Source organism: Narcine bancroftii, chromosome 2 (genome assembly GCF_036971445.1).
Source record: "Narcine bancroftii isolate sNarBan1 chromosome 2, sNarBan1.hap1, whole genome shotgun sequence".
Taxonomy (NCBI): Eukaryota; Metazoa; Chordata; class Chondrichthyes; order Torpediniformes; family Narcinidae; genus Narcine; species Narcine bancroftii.
Window position 1 is genome coordinate 159,380,199 of NC_091470.1, and position 21,487 is coordinate 159,401,685.

The 21,487-nt window shown below is 43.8% G+C and overlaps 3 protein-coding genes across 7 annotated transcripts in view; 2 read left to right on the top strand and 1 right to left on the bottom strand.

Moving 5' to 3' along the window:
* Positions 1–10,253, top strand: part of utp3 (UTP3 small subunit processome component) — a 24,909-nt gene extending 14,656 nt beyond the window's left edge. For both annotated transcript variants that reach the window (XM_069918930.1, XM_069918931.1), the window contains exons 11-16: positions 1,195–1,291; positions 1,676–1,831; positions 2,949–3,067; positions 4,469–4,535; positions 6,598–6,705; positions 7,701–10,253. In XM_069918930.1, coding sequence (XP_069775031.1) covers positions 1,195–1,291; positions 1,676–1,831; positions 2,949–3,067; positions 4,469–4,535; positions 6,598–6,705; positions 7,701–7,790 — 637 coding nt within the window. In that variant the 3' untranslated portion in view covers positions 7,791–10,253. The remainder of the gene's footprint in view (positions 1–1,194; positions 1,292–1,675; positions 1,832–2,948; positions 3,068–4,468; positions 4,536–6,597; positions 6,706–7,700) is intronic.
* Positions 9,099–20,248, bottom strand: ppcs (phosphopantothenoylcysteine synthetase). Its single transcript, XM_069918938.1, has 3 exons — positions 16,071–20,248; positions 10,063–10,166; positions 9,099–9,827 (listed from the first exon to the last, which is right to left on the bottom strand). The coding sequence occupies exons 1-3, from the start codon at positions 16,594–16,596 to the stop codon at positions 9,495–9,497; spliced, it is 963 nt and encodes a 320-aa protein (XP_069775039.1). The 5' UTR covers positions 16,597–20,248; the 3' UTR covers positions 9,099–9,494.
* The window catches only part of zmynd12 (zinc finger, MYND-type containing 12), a 50,364-nt gene continuing 45,357 nt past the window's right edge, over positions 16,481–21,487 (top strand). For 2 of the 4 annotated variants that reach the window (XM_069918934.1, XM_069918935.1), the window contains exon 1: positions 16,484–19,743. In XM_069918934.1, the coding sequence (XP_069775035.1) occupies positions 19,628–19,743 (116 nt within the window). In that variant the 5' untranslated portion in view covers positions 16,484–19,627. Of the gene's footprint in view, positions 19,818–21,487 lie in introns of all 4 variants that reach the window. The other 2 variants (XM_069918937.1, XM_069918936.1) reach the window with 2 other exon arrangements.

The following is a 21,487-nucleotide window of genomic DNA, read 5'->3' on the forward strand; positions in this document are numbered from 1 at the left end:
CAGTTGTTCTGCAGTAAATGAGCCTGTGAACTGGTCAGAATCTTCTGCTTGTATCCAGTTCTTTGCCTTTGATCTCAGCCAGGAGTCAGATTGGATCCTGTGCATATGTCCTTTTTTACCCTAAATCTGGCACCACTATTCTGCAACTATTTGTTTTGTTCAAGTATTTATAACTCTTAGTGGCACCCAAGAAATATCACAGTCCCTGTTACTGTGAGCTTTCTTTTCTAAGATAAGAAACTAACATTTGGAATGTGGTATAATTTAGTCACGCCCAAGTTCATACTCCTCCTCTGTCACTCTAAGAGATAACTCATGGGAGCTCCAAAAGCAGACATCTTGTTTTTTTCATTGAGGGGACACTTTACTCTAAACATTTGGCTTGTTCCTAAGCTTTGCCACCTAATCTGAGGAACTCAAAGCTAACGGGAGATTTACTAGCAGCCTAAGGTTTGCCCTAATAAGGGCAGTGTGGGGGCTCATGATGTGTTATGGCATTTGTGATCCTCCCTTCATTCTCTTACAAAGCAGCAAAGCACATTAGAACATTAAATAAAAATTGATCAATCTACATTATTCTACATTAGGCAGATCCTAACTTCCACAACCCTTCAAGCTTTTTATTATTAAACATTAGTCTGGTGTTATTAATTATTTCTAAACTGATTTGAATATGTTTACCTATTAAGTTTATTATCACATTATTACCTGGCACAGTGAGACGGGTTAGCAAGTCAACCCTTGTCTTCATGTAGCTGATCAAAATAGCAAGGCAAGAGAAAACTGAGTAGAATGGTTGTATTTTGTGAAGAGAATCTGATCAGAGCAGCTCACAAACTTCACTGGCACCATTCGCTTTGGTTTTATCAACTTTTATTTACATTAACATTTTTTAAATGTCTCCAAATGTCATTTTAAAACTGTTACAATCCATTAACAACTGACACAACAAAAGACTGCCTCTCCTTTTGCCTTGTGTCATCATTTGGAAGGACTTCCATACTCTAGTGTAGAGGGCCAATGAGGATGGCCATGCATTTCTAAATCGGGTGTCCTAGTAAGTGGCTCCAGATGGTGGCCACATCCAGGAAGGCTTGGACAAGTTAGAAAAATGGGGATTTGTATATTGAGTTGTATATTTAATAAACACGAACTGTGAAGAGCATCTATTCATGAGATGTCTCTGTTCTATAGCTACTGCACAAACATTAGTTTTTATCTGGTATTGAAGGCAAAGCGGATCCCAGTTCAGAACCATCCCGTGATTGAGAGGCTGCTCACCTACAGAAATGCAAGTATTATTTTTAACAGCGTTGTTACTGTTCATTGCTTTTCTTTTACCTTGCTCCATCCATGAGTAAAGCCAGGGGATCAGATTGTGCTATTGTCTCCACCTGCAGCATTTGGGGTGCAATTATTAGACACTGAGTGAGACTAGAGCATGGAGAAGCTTGTCTCTGTTTTATTGCCTTTCCTTGCCTAACCCACTCTATTCCCTTGGCAAATCAAATTCATGAGATCGTTCAATGGATTTGATTGAACTTTCTCATTCATAAAGCTTTGAATCAGCTGGGTTTACATTACTGAAGAACCTAATTGCTTGGGTGTGAGGTTTTCAGTTAAACAATTGTGCTGACTTTCAGAGGGTGTTAAGTTTATGTTTTCTTCTTCCCAGCTAATTAATGACTTGCATGTAGTGGACATGAAACGGTTATCCGATATTCAGCAGCATTTGAGCCGCACTGGAAAAGATAAACGCGTCTCCATTTTAAAGAAAAACCTGTCTCAACTGAGAAAACAATCAAAAACTGAACAAAAAGCAAAAGGAAAGGCAAGTATAGCAGGGATTTGGATTTATTAGCAGTGGCACAGTTCTGATTTGAGGATGGGATGGCGGGCAACTTTATAAATTATATAAAATTTGAACTTTCCCTCATATGACCATAACTGTGTCAAGAATGGCAATCATTGCTTTGGAAGCTGAACATCAGATGAATTGAATCTCAACCATGCAGGTCAAATAGTTTGTAGGATTTTAATAATCTAAAAATGTGTTCCCTCTAGTTAGATCTTACAATGGTATAAAGTCAAATTATAAACCTTTTTTTTTAAAACTAATAATTACACATCTTTAAGCTATTCTTTCTTTCTCACTTGCACCAGGGAGTGATGACCAAGGTATATAATCACATTACCTCACCTATATATGGAATACAGAAAACTGTTGTTGAAATTGAAATGGAAAAATGGTGGTTACGCGATAATTATTTCAGAGATCTGAGCGATTGACTCAGACCCCCCCTAAGCACCAATCTCGCAATAGAAATTGGAGGATTCAGGTTGAGTTAATTAATTTAATTCAAAATTAATGATCAGTAATGGTAAATTTGAAGTTGCTGGATTTTGTGGAAACCCCCCCCACAATTTGTAAATTAATGTTAGTAAAACATGAAAGTCTGCAGATACCATGATGAAGTAAAAGCACAATGCTGGGAAATCTCAGCAGGTCAACACAAAGCGGGGGAAACTTAATGAAGGGCTCAAGCCCAAAACGTTGGTCATGTATCTTTATTTTTGCTATATTAAAGTACAGTTTGACCTGTTGAGTTTTCCCAGCATTGTGTTTTTAGTTCCTGAATGTTGTTTAAGGAAGATATCTATGTGGTTGATTCTCAGCTAGTCTCTGAAATGACTTAGTAATATAATTAAAGAGTAATTGAGAGGTGGTTTCTAAATGCTGGACTCAGCAAATGTGCAATCTCTGAATAAAAACAAAAATCAAAGGGAGAGAATATAACATGAATTGGAAGATTTAAAATTATGTTCTTAATATTTTGGCAAGTTAAATGGTAATACAATTTTCTCTTTTTGTAGAATTGCTTTGAAAGGATATGTTCTTGTTCCTTTCCACATGTAATTGAGTGTTTGGCATTAATGTTTTAATATAGCTCACTGGTGATATGTTAAAGGATTTGAAAAATGATGCGGGTGTTAAAGCAGGATTCCCATATCATGAACAAATGAAGAGTATTCTGTCTCAAAAGAGAAAAGGAACGCAAGAGGCCAGGTACTGATTGTGCATGTATCTAGATTTTAAAATATTTCTGGGATTGAATCAGATTAGGTGTGTGACTCAAGTACATTTCACTCCAAGTGAGAATTACTGGTAACTCCCCAAGTTACCTAATATCTTTATGTGTATGGCATTGTACAAGAATGACTCAGAAGTGAAAACAAATGGGTGTGACTGAGAAAGGCAGTGATTAAATATTGACTTTCAAAAAAAGTTAACATATCAAATTATCTAATAAGAGTAAAGAATATGGTACTAGTGTAGCAGTGTTAATTAAAAGCTAATGTAGAAGTAAAATGATTCAAGATTCAATTTATTGTCATTTAATAAAAACTGTGTCATATTACAAAGAATTGTCTTTTGTCTACCGTAAGGCTGCCTGAAGCACCTCTTACAGTCAGAGAAAGAGAAGTAAAAGAGAGTCGTTTCCCCCCACCCCCCAGAATCATCTAGTATCCTTAGAATCACCTCCAGCGCTCCCGTAGCCACACAGAGTACAGTTTAAACCATCGGCAACCTGAGTTCCACATCTGAATCTCCGAACCGATTAGGGTCCCTTCAGGTTTTAAACACTGTTGGCTCCTTTAACAGGCTGGTTAAAGCCTATGTGGAGCTGATGGTAGTCGGACTGGGTGGTTGGACCCTATGGGAGTGCTGTGTCTCTGCTCCCCACTCTCCGTAGATCCACACCAGCAGCAGTGCTGCTGTTACAGCGACTCTGGTAGCACTGATATTTTTCTCTAATGAGTGAAAACTACTCAGGATGTTTATAGTAGGATCAACTCTCCAAATTTAGTTCTGAGACTGCTTTTGTCAATATTGTGATTGGTAGTTTAGATGTAAGGTTTATCAATGATAGCCACAAATAATGCTAAAAGGGGAGCATTGCAAGTTGCCATCTTTATAGGAGAAGTACTGTTTATGAATTAAACATATATGAATGGGGTAAATTCTGCAGCCTGTTTCTATTCTATAATATAGATATGTTTTTCCAGTTTGATTTTCTGGGCAGGCTGCAACTGTTCACATCAAAGAAAAAAATCTGGTTACAAAAATAGAAAATCGATAAAGAGTGAATATGTTCTAATGGATTTAGTTTCCTTTTAAATTGAAGTTCCTTGTTTATGATATCCCTGCTCCTTTAATTTTGTGTTGCTACCTCACGAGTATTTGAACATGGAGCAAAGGGCTCTTAATTAATGACATTAAGATTACTTCCTGGATGCAGATAAGAGCAACCCACTAGTTGATAACCTATAGAACTCCAGAAATGTCTTTTTTTTTAATGTGGAGCAGTTTTGAAATAATCTGTTGTGCAAGTGTCAGTCCTAGAGTTCAGTGCTCCACGGTGAAATGATTTGTTCAAATGGTTTAATACTGCGTTTTATATTACAGTACCGAGACTGCTGCTGTGCCACAGGGAATTCTTGGTGCAGATGAAAAGAGAAAGATCACTTATCAGGTATCTGTCTTGTTTCTAATGTGATAAAGCCTGCTATTTTCTAACCTTTCTCTCTGGGCCCACCTACCTGATATTGAATCTAATTTAAAAGAAGACGACTTTCCATATATTCCTGAGTTTATTTTCATGAGGATTGATTAAGTAATTTTTTAAAAAAGGTTACCGTTAATCTACATCAAAAACATTGCTGACAGCTCGGTTTTTGCTGCCGTATAATGTGCAACTTGAAACAGATCAAACAGCAGTCTTTATATCCATCTTTTAATGCACATCGGCCATGAGATTTTCCATGGAGAATCCAAAGCCAATATGAACAGACTAATGTGGCCTGATCAAAATTTTACAACAGTAAGTTGGGTTTGTGCACCCCCAGAAGTAAAAATGATCATGTCTTTGAGAAACACAATGGCTGTAGATCCTGGAATTTTCAGCATTGATTTACTGGAGGAACTCAGCAGGTCAGACAGCATCCATGGATAGAAATGGTCAATTCATATTTTGGATCAGGACCCTTTAATCAAAGCTAAAATATAAGGGTGAATTTCTATCTCCATGGTGGGGGGAAGCTGATGAAAGGCCCAGAGGTGGTATGGAGCAGAGAGAGACCATTGGTTTGGGGGGGGGAAACTAAGTGCAGGAATAGGTAAAGTTGAAAACAATGGAAGATGGGGTGGGAGTTACTAAAAGTGGAAAAATCAATGTTCATGCCATTAGATTTAAGGATGTTTACATTTGGCCTCACCCTGACAATCAGCGAAGCTGAGGATAGATATACTGTATCTGTGTAGGAATTGTTGGGAGAGTTATAAATTAGAGATTCTCATAGCCAGCCATTTTAAGTGTAGTGTGCAGGTGTTCGGCAAAGTCGGCACTCAATGTGCAAGGAAGCCGCACAGTGACCCAATGCAGTAGATTAGATTGAACAATGTGAAACTGCCTCACCTCAAAGGCCTGATTGTGGTCCTGAATGAATATTGGTGTTTGAGATTTTTTTCTTTAGAAGGAAGCAATATACCAACTAATATATTCTTTCTCCATGATTTTCCCTCATCTATTCAGTTTCTTGTAAACTGCTACTTTATTCTTGTATTAATTTTTGCTTTGTCATTTAACCTCTATTTCTTATTTTCAGCCTGGTTCTAGAATTAATATTAATTGTACATTCACATTATTGTTTAATGTTTACTCACTGCTTTGAGAGAATTTCATATGGGCCTTGGTTTCCTTTCCTTGCCTTAATGTTATATCAGACATTAATGGGTATTTTAAGTACCCTAACATTACCACTTTAATTTTTGCATTTTTTTTTTGCAATGTTCTCCTCTATTTGATGGCCCATTGGAATATTCACTATAAATAATTGCATCTTCATTCTTTTTAAGTCTCTCCAACATAAGTCATTTATTGTCATCTAATTGTACAAGTACAACCTGACGAAATAGTGTTCTCCAGTCCTCGGTACAAAACATGATGTAACAACCAGATGTAACACACTTACAGAGAAATAATACATTTGCAGAACAAGTTTTATATGTATAAAAATAAATAGTTTTGTGAATATGAGAGTCTCGGATGTTTAGTGTGAGCCATTCCTTTGGTCATTCAGTGTTCTCACTGCCCGTGGGAAGAAGCTGTTTCTCAGCCTGGGTGCTAGCTCTGATCCTCCTGTATCTCTTTCTCGATGGGAGCAGCTGAAAGATGCTGTGTGCAGGGTGGAAAGGGTCCTCAATGATTTTGTGCACAAAAATCACTGAGGACCCCTCCCACTAGTCAGGCTGTTAAATTTGGTTCATTCCCTCTCTGCCTGTCTTAATAGAATATTACACCTCTGGTGCTGGGGTGGAAACACACCATGTTAATTGGAGAGTAACATTCACCCTGAAGATTCATCCAATTGTAGTGTCTGTCCTCTCTGGCTCCAGCTTGAATACTCGCTGAGTTTGATTAGCTGTTTTATTTTATTGAATAGAATATTTGATTATGATTTTGGTGCTAGCATTTTATACAGTTGCTTCTAGCATTTTATACAGTTGCTTACTTAAACTTTGCCTGGCAATCACAGATCGCGAAAAATAAGGGTCTTACGCCCAGGAGGAAGAAAATTGATCGTAATCCTCGTGTCAAGCACAGAGAAAAATTCAGACGAGCCAAAATCAGACGGAAGGGTCAGGTAAGTGAAGGAATTCATGAGATTTTTTTTAAAATTAAAAGATATCAATAGCCTGCAAACCTTTTAAATTTCACTCTGATTCATCTGCTAGATATCTCGCAAAAGAGGAGATATCAGATAAATTTAAAACTAGAAATAGTTCACTTGACATTTGGCCTTTGAGGACATGTCCACATGAGATTGCTTGTCAAAATGCATATAATAGGAATGCAGTGACCTTATTTTAAAAAGGAATGGTGTCTACTAGTAGTAAGTTCTTTTAAATTATCATTCAAAAATAAATAGCTATCGAGTTGACGGTGAGAACTCATACAGTACACTAAAGTAAAAATAAGTCTGCATGAATACAGCACCAATCAAATTTCATAAGACAACAGTAGCATCTTTAATTAGCGCCCCCCCCCCCCCCCCATTCCACTATTCAAAATGCACCTCCATGCTTGTGCTCAACGACTGCAAATGCAGCAATCTTGTCAAGTTTTTGGCACACTAAATCTGCTTCCTCTGTTACTTGTGAAAACAAGGACAGCATGGAAATGCTTGAAGTTCTCCAAATGTAACACAGTACTGACTTCATTGTCTCATAATCCAATTTCTGACTTCCTCTCCAACTGAAGAGTTCTTGGCACCAACTTCCCACCATTTTTTGAGAATCAAAGATGGGTAATAAGAGCTGGCACCCACATTCCATGAAGTTGTATTACAAATAGTTTTATTAATGAGAACAAATGATGGTCCTATTTGCACATTTTGCGCTCTGGTGCTCCTTCATTGACTGAATCACTTGTAAACTAATATTGGAAATTTGTACTGAATCGGCATTTCTTGGAATTAAATTGTACGGTAACTAGGCCCTAAAGTACGATAATCGTCATAGGAATGTCAGAGTGGGGTTGTATTTCAGATTACCCACAAATTTAAAGGCATGTGAACCCAATAGTTCATACAATGTTGAGATCTTACTAAGCGGAAGCTTGTGTACATCACTTTTACAGGTGCGTGAGGTGCGCAGAGAGGAACAGCGGTATTGCGGTGAGCTCTCTGGTATCCGGGCTGGAGTTAAGAAGAGCATTAAGCTTCACTGATTTTGCTGCTAAGTCACAAACATCTTCAACTTGGAAATTCATAGATCACCAACTGTCTAAGAATTTTGTAAAGGATTTTATTTTTTACTGTTTATAGTAAAACATGTACCAATAATGGACTTCCAGATAATGTAATTCCAATCTATTAAATTATTGTATCCAAGAATTTTATAATTGCATTCAATTCCATGTTTATTTCTCCATTTGTGGTTTTAATGGCAGCCTTAGCCTATTTAAATTGGAGGCAGAAGTTAGAATGAACATGTTGCTGAGGAGGCAAGTGATTTTTCCTCTATCTAAATACTGCAAACTTATCATTCTATTATTTGTAAACATTGTCCATTTATTCAAATTTTGCAATGCTTAATTGCTGAAGAAATATGTCAATTATTTAACTTTTCCCAAATTGCCCAATAAGTGCTGTTCATCTCACTGAAATGCTGTTTTGACAAGTATCTCTCCTTTAAGTGTTTGCTGTATACTCAGTGCACACTAAAAATGTCTTTTTTTTTGAGCTCCACAGTGTGGAAAGTGGCCCTTCAGCCTAACTTGTCTGCTCTCACCAAGCTAGTCCCATATTCTCTAAATGTTTATTATCCATGCACCCGTTCAAATGTCTTTTAAACATTTTGCTTGTATGAGACCCACTTCCTCTGGCATATCATTCCATATATCCATTGCTCTTTGTGTGAAAATTCTTTTTATATCTTTCCCCTCTCATTTTAAATCTCAAGACTCTAGGGGAGGGATGGGGGGAGAAGAAAGAATATGACTATTTAGCTTATCACAGAAAGATAGTGCCATGAGACCACCAACCATCAGAATGAACCAGCTAAAACCTATGTCCAAATGTCATCATGCCAATCCCATCAAATATAAATTTTATACAGTATTGAATGTCCCTGTTGACGGGGCCAGATGCTTTTTTTGGAGGGTGGGGCTGGGCTAAGGACGATTACAATTTGTTATTATAAAATTTTTACTTAAGATTTTAAACGTGGAGTTTTAGTGATTAACATTATTAATACGGTATCTTGAAAAAATGGTTCAGGTGTAGACAGCAGTGCACTTAAAGGTAGGCTAGAGTTGAATTAACCGTACAGAAAAGATCCATATACTCTCCATCCCCTCTGTTCTAACCCTAGTGATCTGTCATGTTCTGGTCCAGTCACTCCAGCTAAAAAAAAACCACATGTTCCAACCACTGCTCTGCTGTCTCAACAATGACAAATGATTGCAGTGAAAGGAGAGGAACATTTAATAGAAGCTGGCATGTAATGACGATTATTGAAGGAGGGCAATTAAATGGCAGATTAAGGTGTATTGTTTTATTTTACATTGAAGTCAATATCTCTATTGTATTTGGCAATCTTTACATCAGTTCTGCTTTGTTCATAATTTATTATAACCATTGTTTCACTCACTGTATTACTACTTGCAGTGATACTGGAGCATTTCAGTAATTAAAAATATTCCTTTTAATCATGAATAATTCCACCTATTTACCAAGATGCCATGAGGCTTTTTATACTTATAATTATTTACAATTAACCCAGTCCACAAATTCAAGTTTGTGTTTTTAAAAAAAAAACCAAGTTGAACACCAGATCTCCCAGTTGGCTTTGTTCACAGTTGCAAGATTTCATGCTTTAGTTTCATAATTCCAACCATGTATTCTTTCCTCAGTAATTGATCTCCAATCCATTATTCTGGACTTTTGCTCTTTTCTATAAAGTTGGTGTGGCATTCACTCAAATGTTGCACAATCTTCTCTTCAATCTCTTGCTGTTGCTTCACCTCATTCTCTGAAAGTGCCAGATCAATCTGAGAATCCTCAGTGACTATAACAACATACACCCTCCGTGTTTCAAGGGTGTTGGCAACAACAACCTGGTGTCGGTAAGTTGCTAAAGCTTTACGCGCTCGAGCCACCAGCTGTGATGAATCAGTCTCCAACTTGAAGGATGTGACGAATGCATGAGGAGCCCAGTCCTTCACTAGGGGAGCAAGCATCTTGGGAACCATTTGCATCGTTAGCTAAAATAAAATATTTAAAAAAAAAGCTTAAATCACCATGTCTTCCACTATATTACAATACTTCCCCCCAAAAATTGTTGTATTTCAGTTTTCTTCTTACTGAAGTAAAAGGTAGCCCTACTGGCCATGAAAACTTGTACAAATTTAATCCATATGTCCACCTTATCATGGTGTAGGAATTTCCCCTTTGTTGTCTCTTAACTTGACTCCAGATGCTGTCAAACACTCAAATCACCTGCAGAGGGCTAGCACCCGATTGAATTTTGTGCTCTGGCATCTCTGACGCAGGAATGAAGAAATCCGACACTGCTGCCGCAAGGTAGAACATTGCTTTTGGTCCTATAAAAAGATGTTCAAAGCATACCACAAGTTATTCAGTATATTCTCTTGATGTGTAAATCATAATAAAGTAGCTGTGGACATTAATTCTTTGTTCTCTGTCCAGCCTCTTTTTACCTGTACCAATGACAGGTTACACTGGACAACAATTATTTTCCCCCCTGCAAAAGGGTTTCTTCCTGAAAAAAATTGATGAACACACAGATAAGTTCAGATTTGCTGCATCACATATTGAATTTAGCAGGTTTAATCGCATAATGGTGCTGACACATTACATTACTTCAACTGACCTAAAAATGTTTTGCCACTGATTTTTGTTTGTATTCGGCATCTGATGCCTCTCCTGTCAGTGTACAATAGGTGGCCAGCATTGATGGATACCATTTTTCCATGGTCACAATGTCCTGGTGAAATCTTTCACCATGTTTGTCATCACCACCAAGATCCACAGGGAAGAAGTCCAAGTGCGAATGCAGAAAATGAATTTTCAATTATGATGCACTTCATGGTTTTGTCGCTTGAAGTAGAATTAAAAGATAACAGGAAATCACAAAAATAGGTTACAGCTTTAAAAAAAAGTATGTGATAGGAAAATTTTAAGGTGATTTGTGTAACCATAGAATACATCCAAAAGTGTTCAGGAAGAAAAAATCTTAATTGTCCAGTGTTTCCAACATTTGTTCTCTATCCAGCCCATTTTTTTTCTAGAATCAGTTAATGAACCTCACTGTCTGGTCACCAAATGTCAAAAGAAATACAAGACAAAAATTGGCTGGAGGAAAAACTTTCATGTTACACCCACTTGTTAATGCGAAAATAAATGGAGTGCTTTTTTAGAAATACAGAATAACAGGCCCTTTTTGGCGCACGAGTCAATTACACCCAATTGACCAACACCCAGTACATTTTGAAGGGTGGGGGGAAACTGGAGCACTCAGAGGAAACCCACACAGACACAGAAAATCTACAAACTCCTTGTAGTCAGCATGGGATTCGAAACTTGGTCCCAAACACTGGCGTATCTGCTTTGCGCTGACCATGCCACCCAAATTGGATGATGTACATCGAACAAAAATCATTCTCCTTAGATGGAGCAGATCAAATAACCCTTAATCAAACGTACAGCTAATTTTAAATCAGGCTGCTATTTTTCTGTTAATGTCTGCTTAAGGCAATCCTCCAGGTTGAATGACAGTCATCAGTTGGTCTTTGAAAATGACCTTCTATTTCCAACTGCACCATCATTACATTGTTCAGAATGCTTTCTAGCTTGACTTTTGGAAATCTAAATAGGTAACGTTTATTAACATCTCCCTTATTTTTCCAATGAGAAAAATACTTATCGAATACAATTTCCCTTTCATAAATCCAGAGGTAGTGAATCTAGGAAATGGGAAACCAAAACAGAAAATAGCAGGGTATGCAGCAACCGCAGAGAGAAAAAAGGTAATGTCTCAGTGTGATAGTACAGATTCTATCACCAATGTGTATATGTACAGATGGTCATGTAGGATGATTGTGATTGGCTGACACACCTACTGGCAGGTCTTAAAGGGTTGCTCCTAGCCAGACCAGGTCATTCTGGACTGGTTGACCTACTTGTGATATGCTCCAGTCTTAGATAATAAAAGCCTTGGTTTGGATCAACAAGTCTTTGGTTCTTTCAACGCACATTACACTCAGGTCAAATGATCTTTGTGAGATCTGATGAAAGGTTACTGATCTCAGTGACTATGCCTTCTCGATTGTGTGGCGTACTGCATTTATCCATCATATTACTGATTTTATTGCTTTTCATAAAACCTTGCAGATTCTACCTAATGACGCTCCAAATGCCTGTTACCGCTTCCTTGCTGATGGAGTCCAGTAATGATAATAGCACAGTTTAGCGTGGTAGTTAGCACAACATTACCACAGCACCAACGACCCAGGTTTATTCCTGCTGCCTGTAAGGTGTTTGTATGTTCTCCCTGTTTCCTCCCACCCTTCAATAAAAAGGATTGATTTGGGTGGCACAGGTTTAAATGGCCAGAATCTGCTTCTACTGTGTTACAAATAAAATTTCAATGTTAGGTAAACTGGCTTAGAGTTTCTTAATTTCTTCCCTTTCTCAAACAGTGATTTCTCTACTCTTTGCTATCTCATAATCTACTGTGACCTTTCCAGTATTTTGTGAGTTTTAGAAATCCATTAGCATTAGATCTCTTAAACCAGCTCTTTTAGGACCCTAGGTTGTAATAATAACTTAATTACAAGGCTTCATAAAACTTGCAGCAAAACATCTTAAGGACTACTTAAAGGCACTATACAAATGCATACAAAGTGCTGGAGAAACTCATCGAGTTAAGCAGCATTCCTATATCGCAAAAAAAAGATGCATAGCCAACAATTTCAGGCTTGAACTGTAAGGTAAAACATCATGAGATGGGAATGTGTAGGGAGTTACCCTGTACAGGGCAGTAACAAGAAGGGGAGGTGTCCTTGTACTCCTGTTAGGTAAAACATCATGAGATGGGACCGGAGAAGGAGTCACCCAGTACTAAGGAGTAACAGAATGCATCCTTGTACTTACAAGATAAGAGAGACATTGATGGATTGAGAGGCAGGAAGCTAGCAGGGAAAGGATAGCAACAGTTTAAGAGAGACATTGATGGATTGAGAGGCAGGAAGCTAGCAGGGAAAGGATAGCAACAGTTTTAGTCATTGGACAAGTAATGATATGATGATGTTCTAAGCATGTATCCAAGGGTATAAAAAATCACCATTTTGCTGATAACGGCAGAATGCATTCTCCGACTAACTTTGTTGGTCGCAAGTGTTACAATCCGGTAATAAAGAACAAAGAACCCTGATTTCGACTCAGCCTGGTGTTTGTCTCACTCATTCATGAACAAAGCAGACCTAACAGAACTCTGGGTCAAGATATGAGCAAAAAAAAACCAGACAAGTACCTGAATAAAATGGTGGGTGATGAACGCAAGTCCAAAGGCAAAAGGTCATAGGTGAATATGGATGAGAGGGCACAAGAGAAAAATGCTGGGAAGTGATAGAGGGAGAGAATAGCTCTCCGAATTGGGAAATGGGGTGGAGAGCTGGAGGAAAGAAGACAGGGGAGGGGCCTAACAGAAACCTGATGTTAATGCCATCCGGTTGGAGAGTATTAGGTGTTGTTCCTCCAGTTTGCAGGAGGTATAGGTTTGAAAATGCAGAAGCACCAGAAAACGGGGAGACCACCCCCTGTTAGAGAAGAAGCAGAAGGCTGCGGGCGACTGCAGTGAAAGGTACTCACACCAGCCTGCAGACTGCTAGAGATTGGTTGAAGGGGCATCAAGTACAGAAACTAGAATGCGAGAGGAAGCTGAAGGCTTCCTGATCGTGTCAGTGGTTTGGATCTGGAGCTCGGGTGCTGATGGATTTGAATGAAGTCTGATGCAGGAGCGCTGGACGTGAATTCAGGGACATTAGATGACTCTGGGGAGCCTCTGATTTGCTTTTCTTTCTCTTATTGGAAGGGATGCCAGACAATTTCTGCTGATGACTAATCTTTGCCTTACTGCAGTCTAAAGTCAATTTTGTGTAATATTACATCTGTTTTATTACATGACAATGAAGCAGTAGTTCTTAACCTTTTTATTTCCACTCACACATTACTAAAGGTGGTACATGAGTGGGAACCACTGCACTAAAGGAATCTTGACATGACAGTGTGTGAGTGGGTGCAGACTTGAAATGGTTGACCACTGGAAAGACCCCACTATTGCAGAGGACAGAGCAAAGGTGCTCAACGAAGTGATCTTCTGGTCTCTCCGACGCAGAGGAGACATCAACGGGAACACCAGATGCTGAAGATGACCCCTGCAGATTCACAAGTGTTGCTTCACTTGGAAGGACTGTTTGGGGCCTCAAATGGTGGGCACAAGTGTGGCACTTCCTGCAATCACGGGGGTAGGTGCCAAGGGGGTGATTAATGGGAAGGGGTGACTGGACAAGGGAGTCACAGAGGCAGAAAGGTGGCGAGAAGAAGATGTATCTGATGGTAGGATCACTTCTAGGTGGCAGAATATGTTGGACGTGGAGGCTGTTATTACAATCACAGCATCTGCAGACCTTCTTGTTTAATCCTTTGGACTCTGGCCATTTTTAACCTTTTATAATATCTACTCCACACTGGGTCTATGCATAACCTACACTACAAACACAAGTATGAACCAGCTGGTGGTTGGTAACAAAACCATTTCCAGAAAAATGAGGACATAGAATATATGCGTTTGTTTGTAGTCCTTAAAAACCAAGACACAGAGTCCAAAGGGATAACTATGCAGCACATTTGTATTGATGGACAGAATCTAGGATTGTGCTAAAAGCTATTTTTCTCATCAAACCCATCCTCACACTTGAAATGAAATATTTATAATGCTATCAATCATAGAACACTACAGAACAGTACAGGCCGTTCAGCCTCAATGTTTTGCCAACCCATATATTCCTTTCAAAAAAAAAGTATCCCTTTATTTTTATTTCATCCATGTGCCTGTCTAAGAGTTTCTTAAATGCCCCTAATGTTTCAGTCTCTACTATCACCCTGGCAAAGCATTCCAGGCATCCACAACTCATATAAAAAAAAACCTTACCCCGATGTCTTCCCTAAACTTCCCTCCCTTCACTTTGCAGAGATGTTCTCTGGTGTTTGCTATTCCAGCTCTTGGAAAAAGGCACTGACTATTTACCCCATCTTTGCCTCCCAGAATCTCATAGACCTCTAATAAGTCACCTCTCATCCTTCTTCATCCCAAAGTGAAATATCCCAGCTCTGCTAACCTTGCCTCATAAGACTTGCTTCCCAATCCAGGCAACAGCCTGGTAAATCCATTCCATAGCTTCCACATCTTCCTATAATGAGACCAGAACTGACCACAATAGTCTCACCATAGATTTGTAGAGTCGCAACATGACCTCTGGACTCTTTAACTCAATCCTCCGACTAATGAAGCCCAGCATCCCATTGGCCTTCTTAACCATCCTATCAACCTGCACAGCAATCTTGAAAGATGTAGAGTGATGAAGATTTGACTGATATTTGGTTCACTAATTATCCCTGCTTAATTTTCAACCAATTCCTCCCTGACACTGAGCTCTTTTCCCAACATTCCTCATCCAGTCCCTGAACACAGGGGTAAAACACGAAAGTCTGCAGAAACCATGGCTGAAGTAAAAACACAATGTGGAGAAACACAACAGGTCAAGCAGTGTCCTGTAAAAAATACGTTACTGACATTTTGGGCTTGGTATGGGAAAATGTCGGCAGGCATCCAAACAAGGGTGGGGGTTGGAGAAGGTGTAGTCGCAAAGGCCAGAGATGATGGGTGGAAGGAGAAGGGAGGAGGGATTGGTTGGGTGAAGTGAGGGGGAAGGGAACACAAAGCTGGGGAAACTCAGCAGGTCAAGCAGTGTCCTTTATATTAAGCCGCTTTCAGGTGCATTCTCCGCCAAGAATGCCCATGTATAAGCGGACACAGCCCGGTCGTTTAGGTGGCAGCCCTGAAAGCGCTGCGCTGTCCACCTTAAAGGGATAGCTGCAGGAGAGCCGCCTCGGGGTGCACTCCGGCTCCTGTCCACTTGCGACGCTGGAAACGGGGGCCGCCAGGCAGCGGGGGAGTTGGGTCACTTTCAGGGGCTCGGGGGGACTCAGTGCTCTGGCGATTATCCCTCCCGGAGGGTTCGAAAATGCCCCTCCGAGGCGCCTCCTGCTCTTTCAGGTGGGTGCCCCGAGAGCCGCTTAGAGGCAGAATATGCAGCTTGACCTGGAGGTCTTCTGGCCACCAGAAAGAGCCTTTAGCAGCCAACCTCGCCCTTTAATCATCCACAGGAAACCAACCCTTTGAACGTCGAGTGATGTTGTCCTACCTGAGGGGCTGAGCGCCTGAGCGGCGGCCCTGAGCAGATACAAGTAGTCGGACAAGGTGCTGAACTCCACGGGCAGGAGCAGGCCGGCCTCCCGCACGGCCGTGTATCGCTGCAGCACCGGCACGATGCCGGGCAGCGCGGCCTGGTCGGCCTCCACCCGCCAGCGGGTGGTCTCCGCGACGGGCACGGCCTTCAGCGCGTCCAGGAGGTTGAGGCCGGAGTACCGGCGGGAGAAGGGGGAGAGGGAGCGGTGGCGGTGCAGGAAGACCACGGCGTAGCCGAGCTCGAGGAAGTACTCCGCGGACCCGGCGCCGCGCCAGCCGCTGCTGAAGTTGTCCAGGAAGCGCACAGTCCGCGACTCCAGCGGCACCTTGGTGCCGCCCGACGTCACCAGCACTACCCGGCGGCCTTGCGCCGAGTGCCGCTCCGCGAACTCGGCCATGGCCCGGGCCGAGCTGTCCGCATTGGGCGGCGGCACGCAGCCCGAGAAGAACCCGCTCCAGTCCGACTCCTTCTCCGCCGCCATGACGACTGATGCCGCTCCGGTCCCACCTCAATTACCGTCCGGCATCAGCCCGTCCGCGGAATCTTCCCCGGCGCACCGTCCTGCCCGCCGTCTTCTGCTCTTTAACTTGTCCGCGTTAGGTCTCATTTTTGCAGCGACAGTAGCAAGAGGGGCAGAGGGCTATGCTAGTTCCGAGCATCGTGTCCCAAGCCCGGAGCAACTCGGCCCCAAATCCCTAGCAACACGACCAAGTCCCAAGCAACGCGTCCCAAGTCGCGAGAAAGACGCCCCCTAGTCCCTGGCAGCGTGGCCCCAAAGTCCCTAGCAACACGTCCCAAGTCCCTGGCAACGCGGCCCCGTCCCTGGCAACTTGGCCCCAAATCCCTAGCAACGTGCCCCAAAGTCCCTAGCAACGCGTCACAAGTCCCTGGGAACCTGGCCCCAAATACCTGGCACGTGGCCTCGTCCCTAGCAACGTGCCCCAAAGTCCCTAGCAATGCGTCGCAAGTCCCTTGCATCGCGGCCCCGTCCCTGGCAACTCGGCCCCAAGTCCCTAGCAACGCGGCACCAAGTCCCAAGCAATGCGAATCGTCCCTGGCAACGTGCCCCAAAGTCCCTGGAACGTGCCCCAAAGTCCCTAGCAACGTTCCCCAAAGTCCATAGAAACTCGGCCCCGTCCCTAGCAACGTGCCCCAAAGTCCCTAGCAACGTGCCCCAAAGTCCCTAGAAACGTGCCCCAAAGTCCCTAGCAACGTGCCCCAAAGTCCCTAGCAACGTGCCCCAAAGTCCCTAGCAACGCGACCCGTCCCTAGCAACGTGCCCCAAAGTCCCTAGCAACGCGTCCCAAGACGTTTGCAACGCGGCGCCGTCCCTGGCAACGAGACCCCAAGTCCCTAGTAATGCGGACCCACGTCCCTGGCAACTCGGCCCCAAATCTCTGGCACATGGCCTCAAGTCCCTAGCAACGCGCCCCAAATTCCCAACCAAAGCGGCCCCAAGTCGCTGGCAGCGTGCTCTCGTCCTAGCAACGTGCCCCAAAGTGCCCCAAAATTCCTGGCAACGCGGCCCCAAGACCCTGGCAACGCGGCCCCAAGACCCTGGCAACGCGGCCCCAAGACCCTGGCAACGCGGCCCCAAGACCCTGGCAACGCGGCCCCAAGACCCTGGCAACTCGGCCCCAAATCCCTGTCAGCGTGGCCCCAATTCCCTAGCAACGTGCCCCAAAGTCCCTGGAGCGTGCCCCAAAGTCCATAGCAACGTTCCCCAAAGTCCATAGAAACTCGGCCCCGTCCCTAGCAACGTGCCCCAAAGTCCCTAGCAACGTTCCCCAAAGTCCATAGCAACGCGGCCCGTCCCTAGCAACGTGCCCCAAAGTCCCTAGCAACGCGTCCCAAGTCCCTTGCAACGCGGCGCCGTCCCTGGCAACGAGACCCCAAGTCCCTAGTAATGCGGACCCACGTCCCTGGCAACTCGGCCCCAAATCTCTGGCACGTGGCCTCAAGTCCCTAGCAACGCGCCCCAAATTCCCAACCAAAACGGCCCCAAGTCGCTGGCAGCGTGCTCTCGTCCCTAACAACGTGCCCCAAAGTCCCTAGCAACGTGCCCCAAAGTCCCTAGCAACGTGCCCCAAAGTCCCTAGCAACGTGCCCCAAAGTCCCTAGCAACGTGCCCCAAAGTCCCTAGCAACGTGCCCCAAAGTCCCTAGCAACGGGCCCCAAAGTCCCAAGCAATGCGGACCTGTCCCTGGCAACGTGCCCCAAAGTTCCTGGCAACGTGCCCCAAAGTTCCTGGCAACGTGCCCCAAAATTCCTGGCAACGTGCCCCAAGACCCTGGCAACGCGGCCCCAAGACCCTGGCAACTCGGCCCCAAATCCCTGTCAGCGTGGCCCCAATTCCCTAGCAACGTGCCCCAAAGTCCATAGCAACGCGGCCCTAAGTCCAAAGCAACGTGCCCCAAAGTCCCTAGCAACGTGCCCCAAAGTCCCAAGCAACGCATCCCTAGTCGCGAGAACGTCGTCCCCAAGTCCCTAGCAACGCGGCCCCAAGACCCTGGCAACTCGGCCCCAAATCCCTGTCTGCGTGGCCCCAGTTCCCTAGCAACGGGCCCCAATTCCCTAGCAACGTGCCCCAAAGTCCAAAGCAACGTGCCCCAAAGTCCCTGGCAACGCGGCCCCAAGTCCCCAACAACGCGCCCCAAAATCCTTAGCAACGCATCCCAAGTCCATAGCAACGCGTCACGAGTCGCGAGAAAGGCGCCCCCAAGTCCCTGGCAACGCGGCCCGATGACCCTGGCAACACGGCCCGAAATCCCTGGCAGCGTGGTCCCCAATCCCTAGCAACGTGCCCCAAAGTCCCTAGCAACGTGCCCCAAAGTCCCAAGCAACGCGAACCCGTCCCTGGCAACGTGCCCCAAAGTCCCTGGCAACGTGCCCCAAAGTCCCTGGCAACGTGCCCCAAAGTCCCTGGCAACGTGCCCCAAAGTCCCTGGCAACGTGCCCCAAAGTCCCTTGCAACGCGTCCCAAGTCCCTTGCAACGTGGCGCCGTCCCTGGCAACTCGGCCCCAAATCCCTGGCAGCGTGGCCCCAAATGCATAGCAACGCGGCCCCAAGTCACTGGCAACGTGCCCCAAAGTCCCTGGCAACGCGACCCCGTCCCTAGTAACGCGGACCCACGTCCCTGGCAACTCGGCCCCAAATCCCTGGCAACGTGGCCTCAAGTCCCTAGCAACGTGCCCCCAAGTCTCTAGCAACGCGTCTCAAGTCCCTAGCAACGCGTCCCCAAGTCCCTGGCAACGCGTCCCCAAGTCCCTGGCAACGCGTCCCCAAGTCCCTGGCAACGCGTCCCCAAGTCCCTGGCAACGCGTCCCCAAGTCCCTGGCAACGCGTCCCCAAGTCCATGGCAACGCGGCCCGAGTCCATGGCAACGCGTCCCAAGTACCTAGCAACGCGTCGCCAAGTCCCTGGCAACGCGGCCTCAAGTCCCTAGCAACGTGCCAAGCCTTCCGTGGCGCAGCGCTTGAGAAGCGGAGAAAAATCGAGCTCCTCCCAAAGGATGCAAAGTTCTTCCATCTATCCCCTTGCTAATCCCAAGGGCGTCAGACTGGGGTGTGAGATGTGCCAAGCAACCGCTCACGTTATGTGTTCCCGCTGCAGGGTGACGTTTTACTGGTGAGTTCGTTCAGAAATCCGAAACTGGCTGGGAAACTTGGGTCTTGGGTCCATCTCAGACTCTCCACAGTCAGGTAAGCCAAAGTAAAATCATGGAGCCAGAGAAACTCCACCTGGAACAGTGTCCTTTATAGGGCAAAGGTAAAGATACGCCAACGTTTCGGGCACCTGCCTCCTGCCTGGATGAAGGGCTCCAGCTCGAAACGTTGGTCATGTCTCTTTGGCTGCTTTCAGGTGGGAATAGCAGGGAGAAGGCGGCTCCAGAGCCGGCTCCGGGTGTGTGCGAAGCGACATTTAGGTGGCGGTGCTGCTCTGGCACCCGAAAGGTCTGCAGAGGCGCCGCGGAGCAAACGCCGGCTCCTGTCGACTGTGACCGCAGTCCCACCCGCTTTCAGGTGCCTAGGAAGCGGAGAGTGCCCCTACCCAAGGAGGGTCGGGTAAGTACTCCTCAGGTCAGGGTTCTCCACTTTCAGGTGGCCTCCCAGCAGCCGCATCCGGGTATTTTAGGCGGCTTTACGTTGGGGGTATCCTGGCCACCTGAAAGCAGCTATATAAAGGACACTGTTTGACCTGCTGAGTTTCTCCAGCAGTGAGTTTTTACTTCGGTGTTTTACTCCCATTAAACAAAAGTGCCCACCTTCGAAAGGAACCGAGAAAATAACCTCCAACTGGTAGTTAAAACAACGGGAGAAATGTCAGATTGAGGTGCACTAGGATTTCTCATTCATGTAACTTTACTGGCAGTAAAAATATTTCCAGGGTAAACATTTTTTAAATCATGGTAGCAAGTTTATAAAGGCACTCACTGATGAAATCCGAAAACATTGTCAGTGGAATGATGTAATAATGATGAACAAACTTTAATCACAGAGCTGAAATCAAATACAATCAGTTTCTTTAAGTATTAAAGACAGGTCGTTAATCTGGTAATGGATTAGCATGGAAACATAGAAAGAAAATGCTTCAACTGCACTACTGATAAATTGCTGAATTTGTTCACAAATGCAAGTTTTTATTTTTAGAAAGAATTTAATTTCATGTCGATTATATTATTTTATTATTTCTGATCAAAATAAAACTTTCCATTTAAACAAAAACTAAAGAGAAATGGTTTAAAAATCTATCAACCCATTTTTTTTCCCCCATATTTTCACTTTCATCTCTTCTCATACTCTCAGCAAATTATTCTGGCGTTTGCTTTTTGCTCTCTGTTGCCAAAAAGATCTTGAAGTATCAGAGCCAGGCTGAGGAAGAGCTTCCCAGTGAGACTTAAAAAACAACTCTCCATGATTTCTATTTATGAACAATATTTAGTGTGTAGTGTGTCTATGTATTGTGTCTGTATACGTGATTTGCACCATCAAACAGAGAATGCTGTTTTGTTGGGTTATAATGGTATCATCGGATGACAAATAATCTCGAACTCAACCCTATTCCTCTTAAACTGCTGGCTGTCCAACTTTGTTTCTTGGTTGCAAAACAAACTGATATTTAACTGCACCCCCACTACCACCATTTAAAATAACCATCATCACCTCTTAACTCCTTGACTTTATCCTTGCGAACTACTATCCAAACACAACCTTATTTTCCTTACCAAATTCTTTATTGTTCAGTTACAAATCTGCTTGTTTTTCCTGCAATTCTCTCCCATCCTTTCTATCGTCATTGTCTTTGCCCAACTACTTGTCTTCCTCCAGGTCTTTGATGCTGAGATTTCTTTCAGTTGAACATGCAGAAGGTT